A 22,778-nucleotide genomic window follows, 5' to 3' on the forward strand; every position below is an offset into this window, starting at 1 on the left:
AATGTGACTTGGTACAGAAAACCTTTTCTTCCTTTTTTAAAAATTCTGTTCATACCCACTCTGAGAGGGAATGGCTACAAATAGGACAGGGTAGAAACATGGGGCATGTGTGTCAGGGAGACAGAGAAGGCATGGAATGTGTATGGGAGTCCATAAAGGGAACGTTTTAAGAAGCACCACTTGCCACAGAGAGGAGACCTCCTTGGAAGGCAAATGATGGCATCCTTTGATAGCAGTGACCGATGAAGAACAGAAGGAAGAAAATAAATGGTCGTACACGCTGCCGCCCCTTTGAACTGTTAGGATGTAAGAACCAGAGGAGTCCTGGCCACATGGGAACTACATATTAAAGAAAGTACCCCTCAAGGTAACAATGGGAGAAAAAAACACCTTCATACTGAGAAACTGGGAGCGTTCTGCTGCTACCTGACTCTCTCCTCAGTGTCCACCTGCAAATAGCTGGTCCAGAAAAATCAAACCCATTCAAATAAGAGTAAAAACAGCAGTATTGATACAAAAGCATTATAGGAAAAAGCAGAGAGAGAAGCAAAAGTCTGGCTATGAAGAAAACTAATCAAAAAGTGTTATTACAAAACAGAGGAAAATTAGATCCAGCACGCGTTGATTCCCTGGGCTGTGACGGAGCGGGAGGCGCGGTGCCCGGTGCCCGGTGTGTGTCTGGAGAGCCCTCCCCGCAGAGGGGGACAGGTGAAAAGGCATGGAGGCGAAGAGGGGCCTGGCGACCGAGTGCCCAGAGGAAACCAGCCCGGGAAGGCGACCCAGAGCGGTCCCCGGGGGATGAGCGACCATCGAGTCGCCCCGACCTCCGAGCGTCCTAGAGAGGAAACGGAAGGGACCCTCCCCTTACGCACCTGTCTGACAGCGTTCGCTTACTTCCGGTCCTCGGAGGGCACCGGGGAGCTTGGCGCGGTTGCGGGGCTTTGGGTGAGAGGCGGGTTGGGGCCACGAGGCACGTTGGAGATCGGGGGCCGGGGCGGTGCTGTGGTGCGGGCCGGGGCCGGGGGCGGCGGCGGCGGGGCTGGCGTTGCGGGGGGCGGGTCTCCTCGGGGCTGCGTACCGCGCACCCGGGCCTGGCGGGCCGGGCCCCGGGCGGTGCGGGTGGAGGGCCGCCTGCGGTTGGCTCAGGTAGGAGGAGGGATGCCGATCCCGCCCGGCCGGGGTCGTCGTCCGCGTCCTGGAGACCCTGCACCAGAGCAGAACTCTCCGAGACGTGAGAGCAGCGATTGTAGGGCAACGCGTAGGATAGCGAATAGTTACGGGGCGCCTTCTGTTTGTCAGGTGTCAGGAAGAAAAGGTGAGGGAGGACTTTGCTTGCCTTCTGGGAATCTGGTCGACAGAGACACGTGGGTAAACAATTTGCGCTGTCGTGGGATGAACGCCATAGCTATAATAGAAAGTCATGAAAGCAAGCTCAATAGATGCAGGAGAGAAAATGAATAGACTGAAAATGTAAAATAGATTTAAGAAGAGTCAGGAAATACATAGACACCTAATGGGGTATTTATTTATTTTTATTGATTTTCCACAGAGAGAAGGGGAGAGGGATAGAGAGCTAGAAACATCGATGAGAGAGAATCATCCATCAGCTGCCTCCTGCACATCCCCTACTGGGGATGTGCCTGCAACCAATGTACATGCCCGCAGACCGACGCTCTATTCACTGAGCCAAGCCAGTTTTGGCCCTGATGGGGTATTTAAGCAGAAGCTTCGGATTTGCCTCCTACCAGTGGCTCATTCTTTGCTCCATTTAGAGTGATGTTCCCTCCCTCTAATAGCCGAGCCCCTTACCTGCTTTGGAGTTCTAGGTCCATTTCCCCAGCGTAAGTCACCGCCTTTGCCCCACAGTGGAATTAAACAGTACTCATTCTTGCCGAAACCGGTTTGGCTCAATAGATAGAGCGTTGGCTTGGGGACTGAAAGGTCCCGGGTTCGATTCCGGTCAAGGGCATGTACCTTGGTTGCGGGCATATCCCCAGTAGGGGGTGTGCAAGAGACAGCTGATTGATGACTCTCTCTCATCGATGTTTCTAACTCTCTATCTCTCTCCCTTCCTCTCTGTACAAAAATCAATAAAATATATTAAAAAATAAGTAAATAAACAGTACTCATTCTCCAATGTAGTACAAGCCTCTTTTTTTTCTCATGAGTACTTGATCCTACATTTACCTTTATCTTTTTGGCTTCCCATGTTTCTCATCTAAACCATGTATTTTGGGAAGCTGACCTTGGCCAGCCATCTCATCTCTTACATCTTCAGTTTTTGCATCTTGAAAAGTAGGGGAAGTAGTACACAATTGTTGTAAGTATTAAATGAGGATATGTGTTCACATGCTTTCTAAATGGTAACGCCTACACAAATTAGCACTCTTTCAATTATGATAATTGTATATATGTTGCTCTGTTGTCTTTAGGTTGAGCAAACACTCAAGCTACCAACCAGTAAATCTATTGGGTTTACCTCCAAAATATGTCTTGACTTTGTCTGCTTCTTTGCCGCCATCCTGATTCAAGTCCTGTCATCTGCTTGGACCACAGTAAGTGCTGCTGCCCTCCTTTCCTCTCTGTTCTCAATACATTGCAGGCAAAATGACCTTTGTAGAACATGTAGCTCCCTACTAAAACAAGAAATAGGAGTAAAGCCTTTAATCCTTTTTAAAAAAAATATCTTTATTGATTTCAGAGAAGAAGGGCAAGGGAGAGCCTTTAATCCTTTTAAAAAAAAATATTTTTATTGATTTCAGAGAAGAAGGGCAAGGGAGAGACATATAGAAACATCAGTGACAAGAGAGAATCATCGATTGGCTGCCTCCTGCACTCCTGCTGGGGATCTAGCCCACAACCCAGGCATGTGCCCTTGACCGGAATCGAACCCAGGACCCTTCAGTCCACAGGCTGACGCTCTGTCCACTGAGCCAAACCAGCTAAGGCAAGCCCTTGGTTTCTGCATGCCTCTGCTTCTACTTGTGTAGCTCTGACCATGACCTACTCTGCTGAAGCCATACGGCACTTTGGCTTGTTATCTGACATGCAGAGTAATTTTTATTCTCAGAGCTTTGCCTGGAATGCTCTTTGAATGACTGGCTCATTCTCATCCTTCAGCCTTAGTGTCATCTCTTCAGAAAAGTCTTCTTGAAATTATTTATTCCCCACTAACAGAAAATTCTACTTATTTCCTTTCTAGAACTTATCTCAATAGACAGCTGGGTGGACTGGTCTATGTCTCATTTGTGGTCGTTGTCAAGGATAAGCATCTTGTCTGTCTTGTTTTCTATTGTATTTCTAGTTTCTGTGGGTCTGGCATATATATGTATTGAATGTTTATGTCCTTTAGTTTTGGAAGAGTGAGTCCAGGTGACTGACCTAATTATCACCCATCTTATATTATTATCTGATTAGAGTGTTAGCTCCCTAACAGGTACTTGAGGGTAAAAGCTAAACCCTTGTACATTTTACATTCTCAGCTCATACTAGGTGGTTAGCAAATAACTGAACTGAATTGACATAATTTTCAAGACATATGCTCAGTCTCTTGAAAATGTCTCCTAAAACAGCCCTAACTGGTTTGGCTCAGTGGATAGAGCATCTGCCTGCGGACTGAAGGGCCCCAGGTTCAATTCCGGTCAAGGGCATGTACCTTGGTTGCGGGCATATTCCCAGTAGAGGGTGTGCAAAAGACAGCTGATCAATGTTTCTCTCTCATTGATGTTTCTAACTCTCTATCCTTTTCTCTTCCACTCTGTAAAAAAAACAAAACACAATAAAAATTTAAAAAAGGAAAAATGTCTCCTAAAACAGCAGTTGCCAGCCTTTCGGACTTCATGGACCACCCGTAGTCCACGGACCACCAGTTGGCGACCCCTGTCCTGGAAGGTCATTGCCATGTTCTCCAGTAGAATATTCATTGACGTGGAGACAATTAGGATGGACTGATCCATGTCTCATTTGTGGTCATTGTCTGTCTGTCTTCCCAACAGACCCGCAGCCTCCTTGATGAGAGTGTGAAGATGCTTAAAGAGCGTCCAGGGATGGCAGAAGTCCCTCAGCAGCAGATGGGTGTTCCTGTGGTAAAATTGGAGAAAGAGTTGCCATGGGGCAGGGGAAGGGAGGATCCTGGTCCTGAGACTTTTCGGCTGAGGTTTCGGCAGTTCCGCTACCAGGAGGCAGCCGGTCCGCAGGAAGCCCTCAGGAAACTCCAGGAGCTCTGTCGCCAGTGGCTGAGGCCCGAGCTGCACACCAAGGAGCAGATCCTGGAGCTGCTGGTGCTGGAGCAGTTCCTGACCATCCTGCCCCGGGAGTTCTATACCTGGATTCGGGAGCATGGCCCACAGAGTGGCAAGGCCCTAGTGGCCATGGTGGAGGACTTCACAGAGAGAACACTGGAGGCCAAGGCGGTGGGTGAGAAGGGTGTCTTGGGTCTGGTTTTGTTGGTGTGGTGAGGGGAGATTTAAAGATTTGGAAGGTTTGTGGAAGCGTGGGAGTAGATGAGATGCAGAATCTTTCTCTGTGCCTGTAGTCCCGATGTACTTTTTTTGGGGGTGAAGGGGTAGCAGTGGACTTTATAGCAAGAAAAGCCATTCCCAGGGATTCTTTTTTGGTCATCAGGGCAGAAAGCTGACCAGATGTTCCTTGTGAGCCTCAGACTCAAAAAAGGCAGTAGTGGTGGATTCCAAGGTCCCTCCTAGACCCATTCCTCTTTAGGCAGAGCTGATGTGGGAATGCAGGGATGTCCACTTGGTGAATATTCTTTTTTTTAATTTAGTTTTTTAAAAATACATTACTTGTGTTTTTTATTTGTGTGTGTGTGTTTTGTTTTCATCCACACCTGAGCATATTTTTCCATTCATTTCAAGAGAGAGTGTAAGACGGAAAGATAGAAACATCGATGTGAAACATCGATTGGTTGCCTCCTGCATGAACCCTGACTAGGGTGTGGGCCGGGGAGGAGCCTGCAACTGAGTTTGTGCCCCTAACCGGAATCAAACTCAGGACCCTCTGGTCTGCAGGCTGATGCTCCATCCACTGAGCCAAACCAGCTCAGTAAGTGAATGTTCTTACTGAGAAGAGCATCTGTAACTGTGCTGTTCCGCACCTGGGAGGTTGGCTCAGATGACTCAGCGATTCTGTGGTGGTGCTCTGGTGACACCAAGTAACTGCACTGCAGCTGCTTCCTTGAGACTCTGGTCATGTCTGTCACTCTAATATAGCTACCTGATTTTGGGGAGAAAAAAGAGTGACTTTTTCTCATTAGCTAATTTAAAACAAAATATTTTTTATTGATTCCAGAGAGAAAGGAGAGGGGAGAGAGAGAAACATCAATGATGAGAATCATTGACCAGCTGCCTCCTGCATGTGCCACAATGGGAATTGAGCCCACAACCCAGGCATGTGCCTCCACCGGGAATCGAACTGTAACCTCCTGGTCCATAGGTCGACGCTCAACCACAGCCATGCCGGCCGGGCTCACTAGCTCATTTATTGCAGAGTTTAGGCTTGGTATTTTTTTTTTTATTTTCATCATCTGCAACTGGAGAATTTTTTTTCTAGTAGTGAGACAATATTTTGGCTCTCTGTGATGTTTATGCGTGGTAAAATTACACCCATATTGAGGCAGACAGAAGGGACCCTTGTAAAATGTCATGGATACACAGAAGTTGCTTAGAGCTTGAGAATGGAGTTTAGCTTCCTTTTCACCTTCTCACTGATGTCCTGGTGAAGAGCTGAGCCACCTTGTCCCTTTCCCCTGCAGCTGGAATAATTTTTTTATTGGCTCTTTTTGTAGATTTTATTCAACTCCTTTCATAACAAGGCCTCATTCTAAATAGGTTTTGGGGCCTGTTCTTAGGTTCCATGCCACGTGCAGGGAGAGCAGGAGGAGATGGCACTTTGCAGAGGCCCTTGGGAAGCAGGTGTCCACCTGGGACCAGTGGAGGTCAAGCCTGAGTGGGGGATGCCCCATGGGGAAGGTGCTCAAGGCCTCGACCAAGGCGCCGAGGAGCAGCTCAATCAGGACCCTGGTGCTGGGACACAGGCCTTCCAGGAGCCGGGTAAGATGCAAACAGGAAGGAAGTAAGGGCACAGGAAATGGTGCTTTGTGCTCTCTCCCTCCCCCTTTCCTTTACAAACCCAACAATTGATACAGTACGTGCAAGGTGTAATTCTGAGTTTTTCTGGCTACTTCCTTGACTTCAGGAGAGAGATGAAGTGAAATACCTTCACTCTTTGATTTTATCAGGCAGTATCTCTTGGCATTTGTCTCCTTTCCCTCTCATCTTTTCTAGAAACCGTCAGGAAATAAGCAGCTGATAGGTAGAGATACTTTTAAGTTAGCAGACCAGCTACATCCCTAAAAGTAATGTGTGACTTTATTGTAATACTGAATCTCAAAGGGAACTATTTCCAGCATAGGGAGCATCCATTGTCCTGAAGGGACAGGGTATATATTGCGTTGGGACCATTTTCTCAGCTGAGAACAGGATAGGATACACCCAGACCCCTATCTGTCTGGAGTCTTTGGGTCCTAGGGTTCTGTGATCAGCAGCGGACCCTTTGAATGAGCTAACTGTAAGATAGCACTAATCCTGCTCATGTTTTTTCTATCTGCTCAGCTGTTCCAATTCTTCAGGCTGGTCCTGGCCTCCCCACAGTGAACACTAGAGACCAAGAGATGGCAGTTGGGTTCCTCACAGCTGGGCCCCAGGTGAGTTGTGTCTGCCTTTCCAGTGATCATGATGGAGCTTTGAATGGTTCACTTTCCCCAGGATTTCTCTCCAGCCACAAAGTGGAATTATTCTACCTTCTGTCCTGACCGGCTTTGTTCTCTCCACTTCACCACCCCCAGTTGTTAATGTGAACTCAGCCTGTGCCTTATGGTCCAGGCATAAGGCCCAATTCACTTGTTTGATTACTCTCTGAGTTGTTTTAATTGACCACTCTTTTAATAGTGAGGAGGAAGGCATTGTTGATAGAAACCCATAAGCCTGACCTAGGCTGTGGTAGTTGGTCAGGAGATCAGTAACCTTTTGTGGATACTTTGCTGTTGTTCTTCCTTTGGACCTCCCCACTCAGAAGGAGTGTAGCTGACTGAGGGTTGGCGCCTCTCAGGAGTGCTGAGGAGAGTGGTCTGTCTGGCCCCTACTTAAGACCAGAATCAGGAGTTTTGGTCTTGTTTGCACTTCTTAGCCTGCTGTTAGTCTGGGGTAGCTGGAGCAAAGGTGGGGCACTCTTGGACAGTGTAAGTCTCTTCCATGAGATTACCAGGGAGGTGTGATTTCCAGTATGGCACCTTTCTAAAAGGGACACTGAGTCTTAAAGTGAGGAGTTCACAGTAAAAGGGAAAATGCCATTTGTCAAAAAAAAAGAAAAAGAAAAAAGAGAAGTGAATCAAGTCTGATCTAGCTAAAGCAGAATTAGGCAAGATTTGATGCCTGTGTCATTTCCTATTCATGTTTTCTCTGGACAGGGTTTGGAGAAAATACAGAATGACAGCAATGTGTTTTAATTTGGTCAGACTCTCCTTGTCTACCATAAAAGTTCTTTATGGTATCATGAATGGCATTGCATTTATTTTAACAAGGCATTATTAAGACAATGTTTTAATAATGCCTTGTTTACTTATTTCTGAAGGTAAATTTAATAATGCCTAATGTTTACTTATTTCTGAGGGAAAATTAGTTTGAGCTGACGGGGTAAATAACAGCTCTCAGGCTTGATCAAGTTTGATGATTGAGTGGAGGAGATTGGAAAGTAGAAGTTGGATACTATGTTTAGTGGGTACAAACTAAGCATCTGCAGCAGAAACTCAAAAATAAAATGGCTCAAACAAGTCCATTCTGTCATTAAACTGTCTAATGGCAGGTACTTCTGCTCCTAAAGCCAGCTGGGAACACTGTTCCTTCCATCTTCTGGCTCTGTTCTTTCCTAGAGTTTTGGCCCCTGTGGTCTCTCTGCTTTTGGTTTGCTCCTTCTTCGGGATCATTTCTTTACCCACAGTGTGTCCTGTTGTTTCAGGGGCTGGGACCGTTTAAAGATATGGCTCTGGCCTTCCCGGAGGAAGAGTGGAGGCATGTGGCCCCGGCCCAGATAGACTGCTTTGGGGAATACGTGGAGCCACAGGACTGTGCAGGTAAGACTTTCCATCCCACAGCTAAGAAACAGGCGTTTTGGAAGCTACAACCTTGCCCCAGACTTCAGAATCTGGTGCTACTGACAAAGGAAGGGGGTTTCATGCAGATAAGTACACAGGACCAGAGAAAGAACACGGGCCAAGGGCGTGAGAACTGGCTCGACGCATTCCTGTGTCAGGAGAGGAGCAGGCAAGGGAAGAAAACACAAGGTAATTACTCTGTTTGTGATGAGGCAGGTTGGTCATTAGATCCTCTGAGCATCTAATCCACATATGTCAAACACAAGGCCCGCGGGCCAAATCCAGCCCGCCAGGCCTTGCAATGTGGCCCGCACCGCGCTGTCATCACTGCACTCCGCTGTCAGTTTATGACATTGTCAGTTTATGACTGTTCAGTAAACCATTCGGCCCACGATTTAGGCTGGATTTTAGATTTTGGCCCCTTCTCTGATGGAGTTCGACACCCCTAATAATCTGTGTCCATCAGTGAAGGGTGCTGAGGGCTTGAGATTAAGAGAAAAGCAGCAAAAGATGGGTCCTCTGATCTCATTCATTCAGCACGTATTTTTTGAGTACCCCCTGTGTAGGTCCCACATTAGTAGCTTTGTGTTGGAAAGAACTAATATACCTGAAACCTTTGGAGCATGAGAAAGCATGGTAGGATTTTAGCGACAGGAGGTGTTGGAGTGGACCTGTGTCACTGAGCAAGCAGAGCCTCCATTTGGCCTCTCGTGTGGTGGCTGGGTGTTACCTGAGGTGAGAGCGGGGAGAACTTGGTCAGCATGAACATGAAAAGAGCTCATAGGAGGCGGAGTCGCAGGAGGGAAGAGTTAGCAGGGCAAAGGCATGCTGGCAAAGCCAGTGGAGGGAACTTCAGGGGCTTGGGGACTTGCAAGTGAAGAAGAATAGTGTGGAAAATCTCTGGGCTGAGTGGGGAGCACAGTGGGGACAGGAAAAGAAATGTGGTTGGCCTTTCCTTTGTTTTGTCTGATTCTCTTTTCCCCCTTTTTTTTTTTTTTTTTTTTTTAAATATATTTTATTGATTTTTTACAGACAGGAAGGGAGAGGGATAGAGAGTTAGAAACATCGATGAGAGAGAATCATCGATCAGCTGCCTCTTGCACCACCCCTACTGGGGATGTGCCCGCAACCAAGGTACATGCCCTTGACCGGAATCGAACCTGGGACCCTTCAGTCCACAGGCCGACGCTCTTATCCACTGAGCCAAACCGGTCTCAGCATCTTTTCCCCCTTTTAGAACACTGTTTCTTGGCATTATGAGATAATAAATCTAAACATTTGGCAAGCATGGTAACGTTAGATATTCTTATTAGTTGTACAAGTATTATTAAGTAATTACTTTATGAGTCAGTAAGTATTCATTCATTTATTAACCCAGAAATCTTTATTTGGCATTTACTCTGTGGCCAACACTCAAGTAGTCACAATGAAGAGTTAAAAATGAAGGTGCTTGACTCTACGATCTTAGCAGTCCTATGAAGACCCCAAGTACCTGTAATAATACCCATTATGGAGTAGTGGAAGGATGTGGAAACCCTCAGATAACTGCCCAGTGCAAGGCCTTGTGCAGCATGTCTCAAATGGAGGTACCATCATTCTAGTGTCTCACTTCCTGCCAGGAATGTACCTCTGTAAGTGATGTGACTGTGTGTGGGAAGGATCCTGCCCTTGTGTTCCCACAGGGTTTTTACTGGCCATTTCTGACTGTATGTTTGTCCTCTTATCCACTCATTGTTTCAAACGCTAAGCATTTATGTTGAGGCTGGGTGAGATGAAGTTCTGTTTCCCAGGCATACCATCTTCTAGCCATTGCAACCTTCAGGTCTTCCTGAGATTCATTCCAAGTAGTTGCAGCTCTTGCATTGATAGCTTTGTACGATCAGGCCTGAGAAAATAAACACAAGGCCCTGGTTGGGTAGCTGAGTTGGTTAGAGTGTCTTTCCATACATTAAGCTTATGGATTTGATTCCTGTTATCGATGTATAGATAAGTGGTACAACAAATCTGATTTTTCTCTGGGTCATGTATTGCATTTAGTTTTAATTTTACTATTTAGAAAATCTCAAAATTGGAAACTATCCAAATGAACATCAGTGAAACTAAGAAATAGGTTGGAATATATTCTTACACTGTAATACTACACTCCAGTGAAAAAGAATGTAGTGTAACTACAACTATAAACCATGATATGGGTAAATCTCACAAGCATAATACTGTTGAGTAGAAGCCAGAAACAACATGTAAATCAATTATGTAGTGTTTAAGAACAGGCAAATGCACTTTATGGTGATAAAAGTCTGGATAGCATGTACCCTGCGGGCAGGATATAGTCACCGAAGGGGATGGAAAAGGAATTTCTGAGGGCTGGTAATATTTGTTGAACTGGATGCTGTTTTCAGGATTGTGTTCATTATGAAAATTCTTTGAGTGCTACATTTATGCTTTGTATACTTTAACTTTCTTGAAAAGTTTATGAAACAGAAGAATACATCAGAAGTTGATACCTGTGTTCTTCATATTTTATCAAATCAGGAAGTATGTAATTTCTGTGTTGTTTTTTGTAAAAAGTATATTTTTATTGATTTCAGAGAGAAAGGGAGAGGTGTAAGAGAGAAACATCAATGATGACAATTGGCTGCCTCCTGCATGCCTCTTAAGTGGGACTTGAGCCCACAGTTGGGGCATGTGCCCTGACGGAATCGATCTGTGACCTTCTGGTTTGTAGGTTGGCGTTCAACCACTGAGCCAGATCCGTTGGGCAATTTCTGTTTTTCTTTTTTCTTTTTTTTTTTTAATCTTCTAATGATTGTGCCTAAAAGGATCTTTTTCCCATTTAAGCACCACTTGTCATTTCTCTCTTGGCTTCTTTGCTTCCTATTACTTTTTCTCATCTTTTTCCTCTTCCCCTTCCTATGTTCTTCTACAAACAATTGTTTTGTTAATTTAGAGAGTGTAAAAGGGATCAGAGGAAGGACTTCTAGATTGGGCAAGGCATTTCAGTAGCATTCACAGGCATTTCAGTCTTATTAAAGATGTTATTGTAGAGGTGGTCTGGTATAAGAATGTCAATGACAAACTGGGTTCATTTGCTCATCCAGTGGTCATTAAGCACCTTTCCTGAGTTAGTCTCTGTGCCAGGCTTCCAGGATACCCAGACTAGTAAAATAAGACCAGGCAGAGGGAGCAGTGTGAGTAGGGAGGTGAGTGGAGCAGGTGAATGGAATAGCAGGAATTACTGGAATAGGTTTATAATCGTTGAGATGTTTGGATGAATATAAAGTAGCATTTACAGTGAGGTCATATATAAGTAAGCGCAGAATAAACAAAGTGCTAATCGAATACTTATGTGCTGAAGAGATCCACGGTGAGAGAATAATCAGGGTGGTTTTTTTTAGAGGAAATTGTTGAATTAGATTTTGAAGGAAATAAATCTGAATTAGAAAGTTAAATGAGAAGACATTAAAATTTGGTCGACTACTCTGTAAAAAGGCATGGAACTTGTCTTAGTTCAGGCTGCTATACCAGAATACTAAAGACTGGGTGAGATAAGTGGATAAAAAAGCTGTGGTACATTTATACCACGGAATGCTATGCAGCTGTGAGAAAGAAGACTCTCTTACCTTTTGAGACAGCATGGAGGGACCTGGAGAGTATGATAACTGAAATAAGTCAGTCAGAGAAAGACAAGTATCATATGACCTCACTCAAATGTAGATCCAGAGACATGGAAGCATGGAACAGAGTGCAGAATCTTGGATGGAAGGGGGGTAGAGGGGAAGAGAGATGAGGGGAGGGGGAAGGTAATCAACCAAGGACCTTGCAAGCCCATAGACACAGACAGTGAGGGCCTGGGGTGGGGGTGGGGCGTGGGCTGGAGGGGGTCAATATGGGAAAAATGGGGACATATGAAATACTTTCAACAATAAATAATTATTTTAAAAAAGCAACTAAACAACTAAATAAATCTAAAAAAAAAAAAAAAAAGACTAGGTGATTTCAACAATGGACATTTATTTCTCATAGTTCTGGGGGCTGGAAAGTCCAAGATCAAGGTGTCAGCACCGCACTTGTCTGTTGTCATGGGCTGTGCACTTAAGTTGTTTGGCTAATCTCTTCATCTTCTTTTATCGAGTCCCCACCATCCCCCTTCACTCTGACATTTGTAGTCTGTTCCATGTATTCATGCCTCTGGTTCTGTTTTATTCACCAGTTTATTTTGTTCATTAGATTCCACATACTAGTGAAATTATATGGTATTTGTCTCTCTCTGATTGGCTTATTTTGTTTAGCATAATAATCTTCAGGCCCATCCGTGTTGTCACAAAGGGTGAGAGTTCCTTTTCTACAGCCAAGAAGTAGTCCGTTGTGTAAATGTATCACAGCCTTTTTGTCCACTCTCCTACTGATGGACATTTGTGCTGTTTCCTGATCTTCACTATTGTAAATAACATTTCTGTGAACATAGGGGTGCATGTGTCTTTTCTGATTTGGTGTTTAGGGATTCTTAGGATCTATACCCCGAAGTGGGATCGCTGGGTCAATAGGCAGTTTCATTTTTAATTTTTTGAGGAAACTCCATACTATTTTCCCCAGTGGCTGCACCATTCTGCATTAACATAAATTTACTGTCATTGCTGTTACAGAATCAGTATGTATCTCCTTTGTCCTGTAGGCATTGGGAGCAAGGAAAAAGAGGCCAAAATCCAGCAGGCTGACCTCAAGGGGGCGCTTGCTCAGGGGACCTCAGAGAGGTTTGGGGAAGCTGCTCTCCAGAGCCCCGAGCTTGGAAGAACCTGTGAGCAGGAGCCTGGTAATTCTATGGGAAACATGCCAGGGCCGCCGCCTCCCCAGCATGGCATCCTACCTGTGCCTGACGACCTCAAGACTCACAGCTCCTTCTGGAAGCCTTTTCAGTGCCCCGAGTGTGGAAAAGGCTTCAGCCGGAGCTCAAATCTCGTGAGACACCAGCGAACCCACGAAGAAGAGAAATCCTATGGCTGTGTTGAGTGTGGGAAAGGGTTTACTCTGAGAGAGTACCTCATGAAGCACCAGAGAACCCACCTGGGAAAGAGACCCTACGTGTGCAGTGAGTGCTGGAAAACCTTCAGTCAGAGGCACCACCTGGAGGTCCACCAGCGGAGTCACACGGGGGAGAAGCCCTACAAGTGCGGGGACTGCTGGAAGAGCTTCAGCCGGAGACAGCATCTGCAGGTGCACCGGAGAACTCACACTGGGGAGAAGCCCTACACCTGCGAGTGCGGCAAGAGCTTCAGCAGGAACGCTAACCTGGCCGTGCACCGGCGAGCCCACACCGGGGAGAAGCCGTATGGGTGTCAGGTGTGTGGTAAACGGTTCAGTAAAGGGGAGCGGCTGGTCAGACACCAGAGGATTCACACAGGGGAGAAGCCCTACCACTGTCTTGCCTGTGGGAGGAGCTTCAACCAGAGGTCCATTCTCAACCGGCACCAGAAAACTCAGCATCGCCAGGAGATTCCCGTGCAGTAAGGGTGCTCTGCGGAAATGCATTTTTGTAATACAAGGTGCTGGACAAGGCGGGACCTTCCAGGACCACCGAATGGAGGGAGACCGTTCTGGAGGATGTTATTCACCTTTACTCTCTGAAGGATTTGGAGGGGTTGGTGAGGGTTACAGGGTGCAGAAAGACACCTTGACCCATTTGTTCAAAAGAGAAAGGGCAAGACCAGGCTCATTTTGAGTTCCCAGAGAGCACAGCCTCTCCTGTCTCTTACCCAACTAGTGCTAACAGTTTTCTTACCGTCTTTTGGGAAACGATTTCCTGAGTTTTAGTTCATGTTGAAGTTTTTCTCCTTCAGTGGGATGTTCATATCCACCTCCTGAGCAAGTCTGGTAGTGAAGGCAAAATTTTGTCCATTGTTGGCAGCTTGAACTAATTTTTCTGTGTTCTGTATCCTGCCTGCCAGGATATGGACTCTGTCTATTTCCTCCCCCCACTCTCTTTTCCACTTAAATATTTATTGAACACCTACCATATACCTGGCACTGGGAAGATGGTGAATGAGACAGATGAAACCTTTTTCTCCAGGAGCTTTGATTTAGCATTGGAAACACACACAAAACCATTATCGTGTTCTAAGTCACATGTGGTGAGTGCTGTGTAAGAAGATACTCTTGTGCTCACTCATTCTGCCCTTCCTGCTTGGGTGCTGGGTCTTCCCCTCCCTTGTCGGATCCCTCAGGCAGCCTCGTTTATTTTACTTTATTTGTAGCTCCCTTTGACACATTCTACCCTCATCTGTAAAGTTCCCCCATTCCATTCCTTGTATTATAACAACTGTCCACACATTTATTCGGAAATTAATATTTTGTTATCGATCACTAAATAAACATGAGAGTATTTTTAAAAGCATTCAGTTCTGTATAAAGATCTAATTAAGCCTGAAAGATGAACTACTATTAATACTCTATATTTGATGGCATTTTGCAGTATATAAAATGCTTTTTTTTCTGTGTTCTCACTTGATTAATTCCACACTTATTTATTGAGGCCCAACAGTGTGCCAGAAGCACTTGCAGGTGCTTGACATATATCAGTGAATAAAATCGGAAAATCACTGACTTCGTGGAGCTTACATTTTAGTGAATGTATTTGATCTTCAGAATCACCGAAGGTGGAATGCATGGATGCCCCCATGAACCCTCTGGACCTGGGATCTGAGCATAGCCTTGGTTCTGTCAGCTTCTTGCCCTGAAATGCATTTGCCATCTATGTCTTGTTACTGAATAATCTCTGTCCTCAGTGCATCTAAATCCTTGTCGTCTGAGGTGCTTGGGGTCTTGAATGCCAACTGGAAGTGATGAGATGGTAGAAATCTGTTTTGCATGAGTGCCAATTTAGGAAAAATAAATATGTAGGCGTTTAAAAATGCATTTCTTTAAAAATGAGAAAATGCAGTATTTGTAACTGTGTTTAAGCTTTTTATATTATTTTGCCATCACTAAAGGGTTTTCTTTCTGTTTGAAATTCTGAAGACCGCGTAATTCACATGGACTGCACTGCAGTGTTGTAATTCTGTGCCTCTAAATGCTGTCTGCTGAGTAAATTAGTCTTTTGACTGTGAATTATAATTGCAAGATGTAATTTGTCTTGTGATGCCTCTTAATATTCTTTCATTGGGATTTTTTATTTTTATTTTTGGTTGTAAATAAGATAAATGGTAATGACTTCAATACAAGGAATTGCAATATTCAGTCCATTTTGAAACACATTACTTAATCTGTTTATTGACTGATAGTCATGGTGTTTAATTTTGATTTAGCAAATGACCTGACCCCTCAGCTGTCCCCTCCAGGCTACACTTACCAGGGTGTATCTGAGACGTCTACAGTATGAGACTCTGGGCTGCTGCTACTTAGCAGCATCGGGGTCCAGATGCAAAATCGGCATGTTTTTCCCTGTTTTCCAGACAAACCAGGCAAAGCTTATAGCCACTTGGCAGCCAAACCTGATGGAAGCCCCTGCTTCTGGTCTAGACATGAGGGCTGACCTGGCCTAGAGTTTGGCTTTCTCTAGGAGGTCCGTATTCCAAAGCTGGGTGGAAGCATGGGGCCACCATGTGGTCTTTCAGTTTACTTGAATTAAGTTGTAGATTCTCTTTGATCATACACTTAGCCAGAGACGTCTCTGGGTTTTTAGCTAGTTGGAATCTCCTGAGAGAAGCTTGGATAAAGTCAGGCCTTGCTATCTTCCCATTTGGCTCCTCTGTCTGTTTAGAGACCAAAGCTTATGGATGATGCCTCAAAAATGTCTCAAAAGCGAATTTTCCCCATGGAAATGTAGTAGCCTTATTTTTATTTTATTATTATTTTTTAAATGATTATGATATCACATAATTGTCCTCATTCTCCCAAACTTACCCCAAACCCCTCTCCATATAAGCTCCCACCCCCCTGTTGTCCATGACCACTGGTTATAGTAGCCTTATTTTTAAATGTCAAATATTTTATTTTCTGTATATTTCTATTTAGAGATTTGTTATAATAGGAAATTTCAAATATATATAAGTGAGTCCTCATGTATTCATCGTTCTCCTTTAATCATTATAAACTCATAGCCAATCTTGCTTTATTTCTAATCTCTCCTCTTCCTCCCCCATTGAAGTACTTTGAAGCAAATCCTAAATGTTGTTTATATTTTGGCGTGTACCTCTAAAAGGTAAGGACTCTAAAAGAATAATCACAATACTATTACCTAAAAAGTTAATAATTCCTGATTTCCCAATTAATGTTTTTTTTTAAAAAAAACCCACATGCTTTTTTTTTTTTTTTAGAACCTTTGAGTTAAGATTCAAGATCCATAATTATAACTTGTTGTTTTGTCTTCTAAGTCTAATAATCAGTAGCTCCTATATTTTTTAAAATATATTTTATTGATTTTTTACAGAGAGGAAGGGAGAGAGGGATAGAGAGCTAGAAATATCGATGAGAGAGAAACATCAACCAGCTGCCTCTTGCACACCCCCTACTGGGGATGTGCCCACAACCAAGGTACATGCCCTTGACCGGAATCAAACCTGGGACCTTTCAGTCCACAGACCGATGCTCTATCCACTGAGCCAAATAGGTTTCAGCTTTTTTTTCCTTCTTGAAATTCATTCACTGGGACAATTGAGTTCTTTATCCTGTGGAGTTTCTTACATTCTGAATTTTGTTGTTTGTATACCCATAGCATTTAATATAGTTATCTGCTCTCTGTATCAACTTAAAACTTACAGATCTAGGGGTGTAACCAGATTGACATTTAACATTTTATCAAGAATATATAGATGCTGGACTCAGAGAGTGTTGAGGACATTGATGGGGAGACCACTGTAATAATAGAGGAGAGGGTGGGAAAGAGCACAACCTCTGTGACTAACAGAATCAGTTCCAGTCCTGAAACTAGGTTCAACAGAAGACTGGACTGGATTTTAGATAGTTTGGAAGCTCTATTCAAGAAAAACCACTTCCCTTTTGTTTTCTTTTGAATGTTTTATTTTACCATCCCTTCTTAGTGAAATACCTTAAGTCATAATTCTTTTGTGCTTGATAAAGAAAGGAATGTCCTGATTTATTGGAGGAAAAGGAAGGGTTTATGCTGCCAAGTCTGAAAGGATGGCTGAGCTTCTGAACTTTTTATAGTCAACCCATGTGCAGGATGAGGAAGAGAACATTCCTATCAATTTACCTGTCAGCAAGCAGCTCTGGGCTAGGATCAGAGTCAGTCTGAAAGGTGTTTGCCATAAGAGAATTTTCCTTCCTTAGAAGAGTCAGAAAGTCTTTAGAGTCAGAAAGCCTTCTCACAATCCACCAGTAAGTAAGCTCAGTTGAAGGTCTTTCATATTTATTGCTGCTCTTTCTCTTATTCAAAAAAATTTTTTTTTACCTTGAAGCCAAACTATTGTACTATTCACCATTATAGCAAACTAGAGGCCTGGTGCATGAATTCATGCACCAGTGGGGGCTGGCTGGCTTGCCCTGATCAAGGCCAAGATAGGGCTGGTGGAGGGGGGGCAGGAGAGGGGTGAGCAGTGGTGGGAATGCAGGAGGTTGGCTGGCTGGGGGAAAGAGCTGCAGGCCGTTGGCTGCCCGGCCTCACCCTGGATTGGGGTGGGAGTGGGCCCGATTGGGGGTGGGCCAGGGAGGGCCTCGGGAGGTTGGTTGGCTGGCCCCGCCCCCAGGTTGAACTCCCAGTGGAGGGGACAATTTGCATATTAGCCTTTTTTTTAATATAGGATGTTTATTAAAGGAAGACCTCTTCATGTTTACATCAACTTTTTTACACACCATTTTTACATGTTTGAGGTGAGATTTTGTTACTTTTATTGTGGTTTTATATTAGAGACCCAGGGAAGTATAAATTCTGCCCTGGCAATCATCCCAACTCCTGGGGCTTCCAAGGAGACAATTTAAGGAACAATAGTAAACTTTGTGCCAAAGTACCACTTTGTTAGTATCTGAGTTGTACCCAATAACCTCCATCATTAGGGTCAGTGGTAAAAAGTGGGCTGGAAAATAGTCTAGGCCTACCTTCCTTCCCTCTCCAGCTCCAGATCTGAATTGAGGACCTGTGTGTGCAGGCATTGTGTGTGTGGTTGATTGGACCCCAACTGGGGACTCCAGCCAGACACAGATAGAAGAGGACTAATCAGAGCCAGGCTGGAAGGAGGGAGCTTCATTTCTGGATGCTGACCTTTCAGGGCACACTGCCCTTCATAAGATATGAGCCAGTGAACTCCCCCGGCTCAGACCAACCAGATTGGTAACTCTTCTTCCTTAGAGGAGGATGGGAGATATAGAACGTATTGGCTAAGGTGAAATCATGGGAGAAAGGCCTTAAGTGTTCTTTCTCCAGTGTTGGTCATTAATGTCATTGTCATTTTCATCATAGTCTATAGCAGCATACTTTTATTGAGTAATTATTTCAAATCAAGCACTGTGATAATCTTTTGAGAATGAAGTTATTACCATGAACAGGACCTTTTATAAAATTTAAAAAGGACCCACAATCCTGTTTGAAATGGAGTTGGGTGAACATGGATCATACAAAGCAAAGTATGAAAAGAGTTGTAATAGGATTTGAATTATATGGAATTCCAGAGGAGAGAAATTCTTTTGGTTAGGAGACTCGAGGTGGCTTCTTGAAGGGCATCTGATTTTATCTAATCCAACTGGAATTTTGATAGAAATGGGCAAGATGAGCCTGCTGAATAGCATGAGTAGGAATTGAAAAAGTATGGTGTATTTGCCAGACTGGTAAATTTCAAGTGGCCTGAAGTCAAATGGCTAGTAATTGGAGGGGCCAGGACTAGAAACCAGTTGTTATGACTTTCTGTGTAATGTTTTTTCCAGCTCTGCCTCACTTCATAGAACATAGAATATTTTACAGGAAACCAAATACAACTTCTCCAATCATAGACTCATTTTATGAGGCTTTTCCTCTTTGTCTCATTCTCCAAGTCAACTTATGGAGAAACATATTCCTAAAGTTTATGGTGGCTTATTCCCTTTATGTTCTTCATTCACAGAGAATTATCTCTAACTCTAGTCTCTTTTCTCTCGTTACCACCCTGTGGATGGCAGGCCTTTCGTTCCTAAGAGAACACAGAAATAAAGTAGTATGAGGTCTGCTTAGGTGCTCAAATAAAAACAGTCACTGTAGACATTGCTAATTTAAGTATCTCCAGCCATGGAACTCCCATCTAGCAGGGTCCAAGGCCAAGAGTGGGACACCTTCGGGGAGAATGATCATTCTGTGCCCAGAACTAGGTTCAACCCGGAATGTAGAAATGTTGGCTGAAGAAGTGGAGGTGGAGTGGAGGAGTTTGGAAATTGGAATTTTTTTTTTTTTTTAAATAAAAAATATATTTTATTGATTTTTTACAGAGAGGAAGGGAGAGAGATTGAGAGTTAGAAACATCGATGAGAGAGAGTCATTGATCAGCTGCCTCTTGCACACCTCCTACTGGGGATATGCCCGCAACCAAGGTACATGCCCTTGACTGGAATCGAACCTGGGACCTTTCAGTTCCCAAGCCGACGCTCTATCCATTGAGCCAAACCGGTTTCGGCTGGAAATTGGAATTCTTAAGGGTTAAGTATTTGAGGAATGTGGGGGTGACTGGGGGTTTTCAGAGAGTACCCCTTTGGCAAAGGCATCAACACAGGTCACAGATTTCTATGAGTTGACTTTATGTTGGCCTTTTCAGAAGATCTCTGGATAAAGTGAATTTGCATCTGTTTATATGGTTCTGTCTTTAGGGGAGAATTTATTTCCCTCTTGATAGTTTGGGTTGTCTGTGCAGGGGCCAAGAAATTTTGTTTTGTTATTTAAATTTTTTAAAAAATTTGATTTGAGCCGAAACCGGTTTGGCTCAGTGGATAGAGCGTCGGCCTGCGGACTGAAAGGTCCCGGGTTCGATTCCGGTCAAGGGCACATACCTTGGTTGCGGGCACATCCCCAGGGTGTGCAAGAGGCAGCTGGTCGATGTTTCTCTCTTATCGACGTTTCTAACTCTCTATCCCTCTCAATTCCTCTCTGTGTAAAAATCAATAAAATATATTTAAAAAAAAAATTTGATTTGAGAGAGAAAGAGAGTGATCAATTTTTTTGCTGTTTCAGTTATTTTTTTTAATTGATTGATTGATTGATTGATTTTTTTTTTTTTTAAGAGAGGAAAGGAGAGGGAGAGAGAGATAGAAACATGGATGAGAATTCCAGAGGAGAGAAATTCTGAATATCCCCTAACACGGATTGAGTCTGCAATGTGGGCATGCGCCCTGACTGGAGATTGAACCAGCAACCTTTCCGTGTATGGGACGACACACCACCAACTGAACCATACTGGCCAGGGCTTGTTTTATTGATGCAACCATTGGTTAATCCTTGTATGTGCTCTGACTGAGGATCAAATCCACAACCTTGATGTATTGGGATGACGTTCTAATCAACTGAACTACAGGGCCAGGGCCCTAAGAAATTTTGGACTAGCAAATTACTTAGGGAACCATAGCCATGGTGACAACCCAGGGTGATGGAGTCTGTGTTCCTCCTGCCCTCTGTATGTGCAGCCTGTCCCTGGGGTTCATTCTCCTCTTCCCAGCACAAAGACCCTGAGGGGGAACTCTACTGTCCACAGCCCACAGGATAAAGCCTTCACACTGAACAGTTTCCTTAGAGCTCTCTTCATGTCCTTGTTTCTGAGGCAGTAAATGAAGGGGTTCAGCATGGGAGTGACCACCATATACATTATTGAAGCCAGTGAGTCCTTGTCAGCTGAATGGGAAGATGAGGGGTTCAGGTAGACCCCTGTGATAGTCCCATAGAAGAGGATGACCACAGTGAGATGGGAACCACAGGTAGAAAAGGCCTTTTGTTTGCCTCTGGCAGATGGGATCTTGAGCACAGCAGACACAATGTGCACATAAGAGATGAGAATGCCAAGGAAGGGGATGAGGACGATCAAGCCCCCCACCAGCAGAATCATGAGCTGGTTGAGTTGGGTGTTGGAACAGGATAGCTGGAGCAGGGGGACGAGGTCACAAAAGAAGTAAGGGATGGCATTGTTGGCACAGAACTCCAGTCGAGCCATGAGGACGGTGTGCAGCAGGGAGTGGAAGTTAGCGACGAGCCAGGAGCTCCCCAGCATCAGGGCACAGGCTTGCAGGCTCATCCTAGTGGAGTAGTGCAGGGGGTGGCAGATGGCCACATAGCGGTCATAAGCCATTGCTGTCAGGAGGAAGTTGTCCATGTTGGCAAGCAAAATGCAGAAGTAGATCTGAGTTAGGCAGCCACCATAGGAAATGGAGTGAGTCTGCATCTGGATGTTCACAAGCATCTTGGGGACTGTGGCGGAGATGAAGCAGAAATCCACCAGGGAGAGGTTACTGAGGAAGAAGTACATGGGCGTGTGGAGCTGAGAGTCTGAGCCAATGGCCAGGATGATGAGCAAGTTCCCTGCTGCCCCAATCAGGTACATGACCAGGAAGAGCCCGAAGATCAGCTCCTGCCTCTCAGGCTGGCTGGAGAGCCCTAGGAGGATGAACTCAGAGGCGCTCGTGTGGTTTCCTTTCTCCATGGTCAGCTAGTCCTGCTGGGAGATCCAGACCAGGCACAGGCTATAAAGAGGGTGGAAGTGCCCATGCCTCTCCCCCTCCTTCAAATAGCCCCTCAACTCACAGCTGGCCACATCTGTGTGTTCATTTGATACAAACCCCAGAAGGCTCTTCACCTTTCAAAGGAAAGTCCTATGGCTACAACAGACTCCAAAGTCAGGGTTTTAATCATTTCACCACAAAATGCTGCTCATCCTGGGCCCCATCCCTCTTAAGAGAATCCTTGTGACATATGGCCAGATACTCAGTGGTGGTAACAATGAGGGGTTTGCTGAGGGTGTTTTAGCCCCTTGAATTTCCATCATACTTTCTTTGATATGAGTAACTAATGTCTCAATACTAAGAAAAAAGATATGGAAATATAGTTTCTTTCTAATCCTGATAAGATTACTCTCTGAAGGCCATTTCTGTACAGAATTTTTGAACCACAGTGGTGCATATGTAGAACCAGAGGGTATTATCCTATATAATAAAGAGGTAATATGCAAATTGGCCATCACACCCTCACACAAGATGGCTGCCCCCATGTGGTCAAAGATTGCTGCCACAAGATGGCCAGCAGGGGAAGACAGTTGTGGGTGACCAGGCCTGCAAGGGAAAGCAGTTGGGGGGGACCAGTCCGGCAGGGGAGGGCAGTTAGGGGTGACCAGACCAGCAGGGGAAGGAAGTTGTGGGTGACCAGGCCTGCAGGGGAGGGCAGTTAGGGGTGACTGGACTGGCAGGGGAGGGCAGTTAAGAGTGACTAGGCCAGCAGGGGAGGGCAGTTGGTGGCGACCAGGCTGCCAAGGGAGGGCAGTTGGGGGCAATGGGTCAGCAGAAGAGGGCAGTTGGGGGTTACTGGGCTAGCAGGGGAGGGCAATTAGGGGTGACCAGGCTGGCAGAGGAGGGCAGTTGGGGGCAATTGGGCTGACAGGTAAGCATGATCAGGCTGGTTGAGGAATGGGTTAGGGGTTGATTAGGCTGGTAGGCAGAAGCAGTTAAG

General features: G+C 44.9%; 2 protein-coding genes across 2 annotated transcripts; one reads left to right on the top strand and one right to left on the bottom strand.

Annotated features, from left to right (window-relative positions):
* Positions 1-842: 842 nt before the first annotated feature.
* On the top strand, positions 843-15,394 carry ZSCAN25 (zinc finger and SCAN domain containing 25). The gene is made up of 7 exons (XM_084881419.1): positions 843-945; positions 2,433-2,555; positions 3,996-4,412; positions 5,864-6,065; positions 6,627-6,718; positions 8,029-8,143; positions 12,837-15,394. Exons 3-7 carry the CDS (start codon positions 4,026-4,028, stop codon positions 13,667-13,669), a joined length of 1,629 nt encoding a protein of 542 aa, XP_084737545.1. The 5' UTR covers positions 843-945; positions 2,433-2,555; positions 3,996-4,025; the 3' UTR covers positions 13,670-15,394.
* Positions 15,395-20,730: 5,336 nt separating this feature from the next.
* On the bottom strand, positions 20,731-21,804 carry LOC311621415 (olfactory receptor 1f45-like). Its single transcript, XM_084881437.1, has one exon. It carries the CDS (start codon positions 21,757-21,759, stop codon positions 20,767-20,769), a length of 993 nt encoding a protein of 330 aa, XP_084737563.1. The 5' UTR covers positions 21,760-21,804; the 3' UTR covers positions 20,731-20,766.
* Between the last annotated feature and the right edge of the window lie 974 nt (positions 21,805-22,778).

This window comes from Pipistrellus hanaki (assembly GCF_964339955.1).
Source record: "Pipistrellus hanaki genome assembly, chromosome: 4".
NCBI lineage: Eukaryota > Metazoa > Chordata > Mammalia > Chiroptera > Vespertilionidae > Pipistrellus > Pipistrellus hanaki.

Excerpts from the sequence above, each read along its gene's own strand:
- LOC311621415 (XM_084881437.1), bottom strand. The coding sequence starts at position 21,759 with ATGGAGAAAGGAAACCACACGAGCGCCTCTGAGTTCATCCTCCTAGGG.
- ZSCAN25 (XM_084881419.1), top strand. The coding sequence starts at position 4,026 with ATGCTTAAAGAGCGTCCAGGGATGGCAGAAGTCCCTCAGCAGCAGATG. Across the intron at positions 6,066-6,626 it reads ACAGGCCTTCCAGGAGCCGG|CTGTTCCAATTCTTCAGGCT; the intron begins GTAAGATGCAAA and ends CTATCTGCTCAG. Across the intron at positions 6,719-8,028 it reads TCCTCACAGCTGGGCCCCAG|GGGCTGGGACCGTTTAAAGA; the intron begins GTGAGTTGTGTC and ends CTGTTGTTTCAG.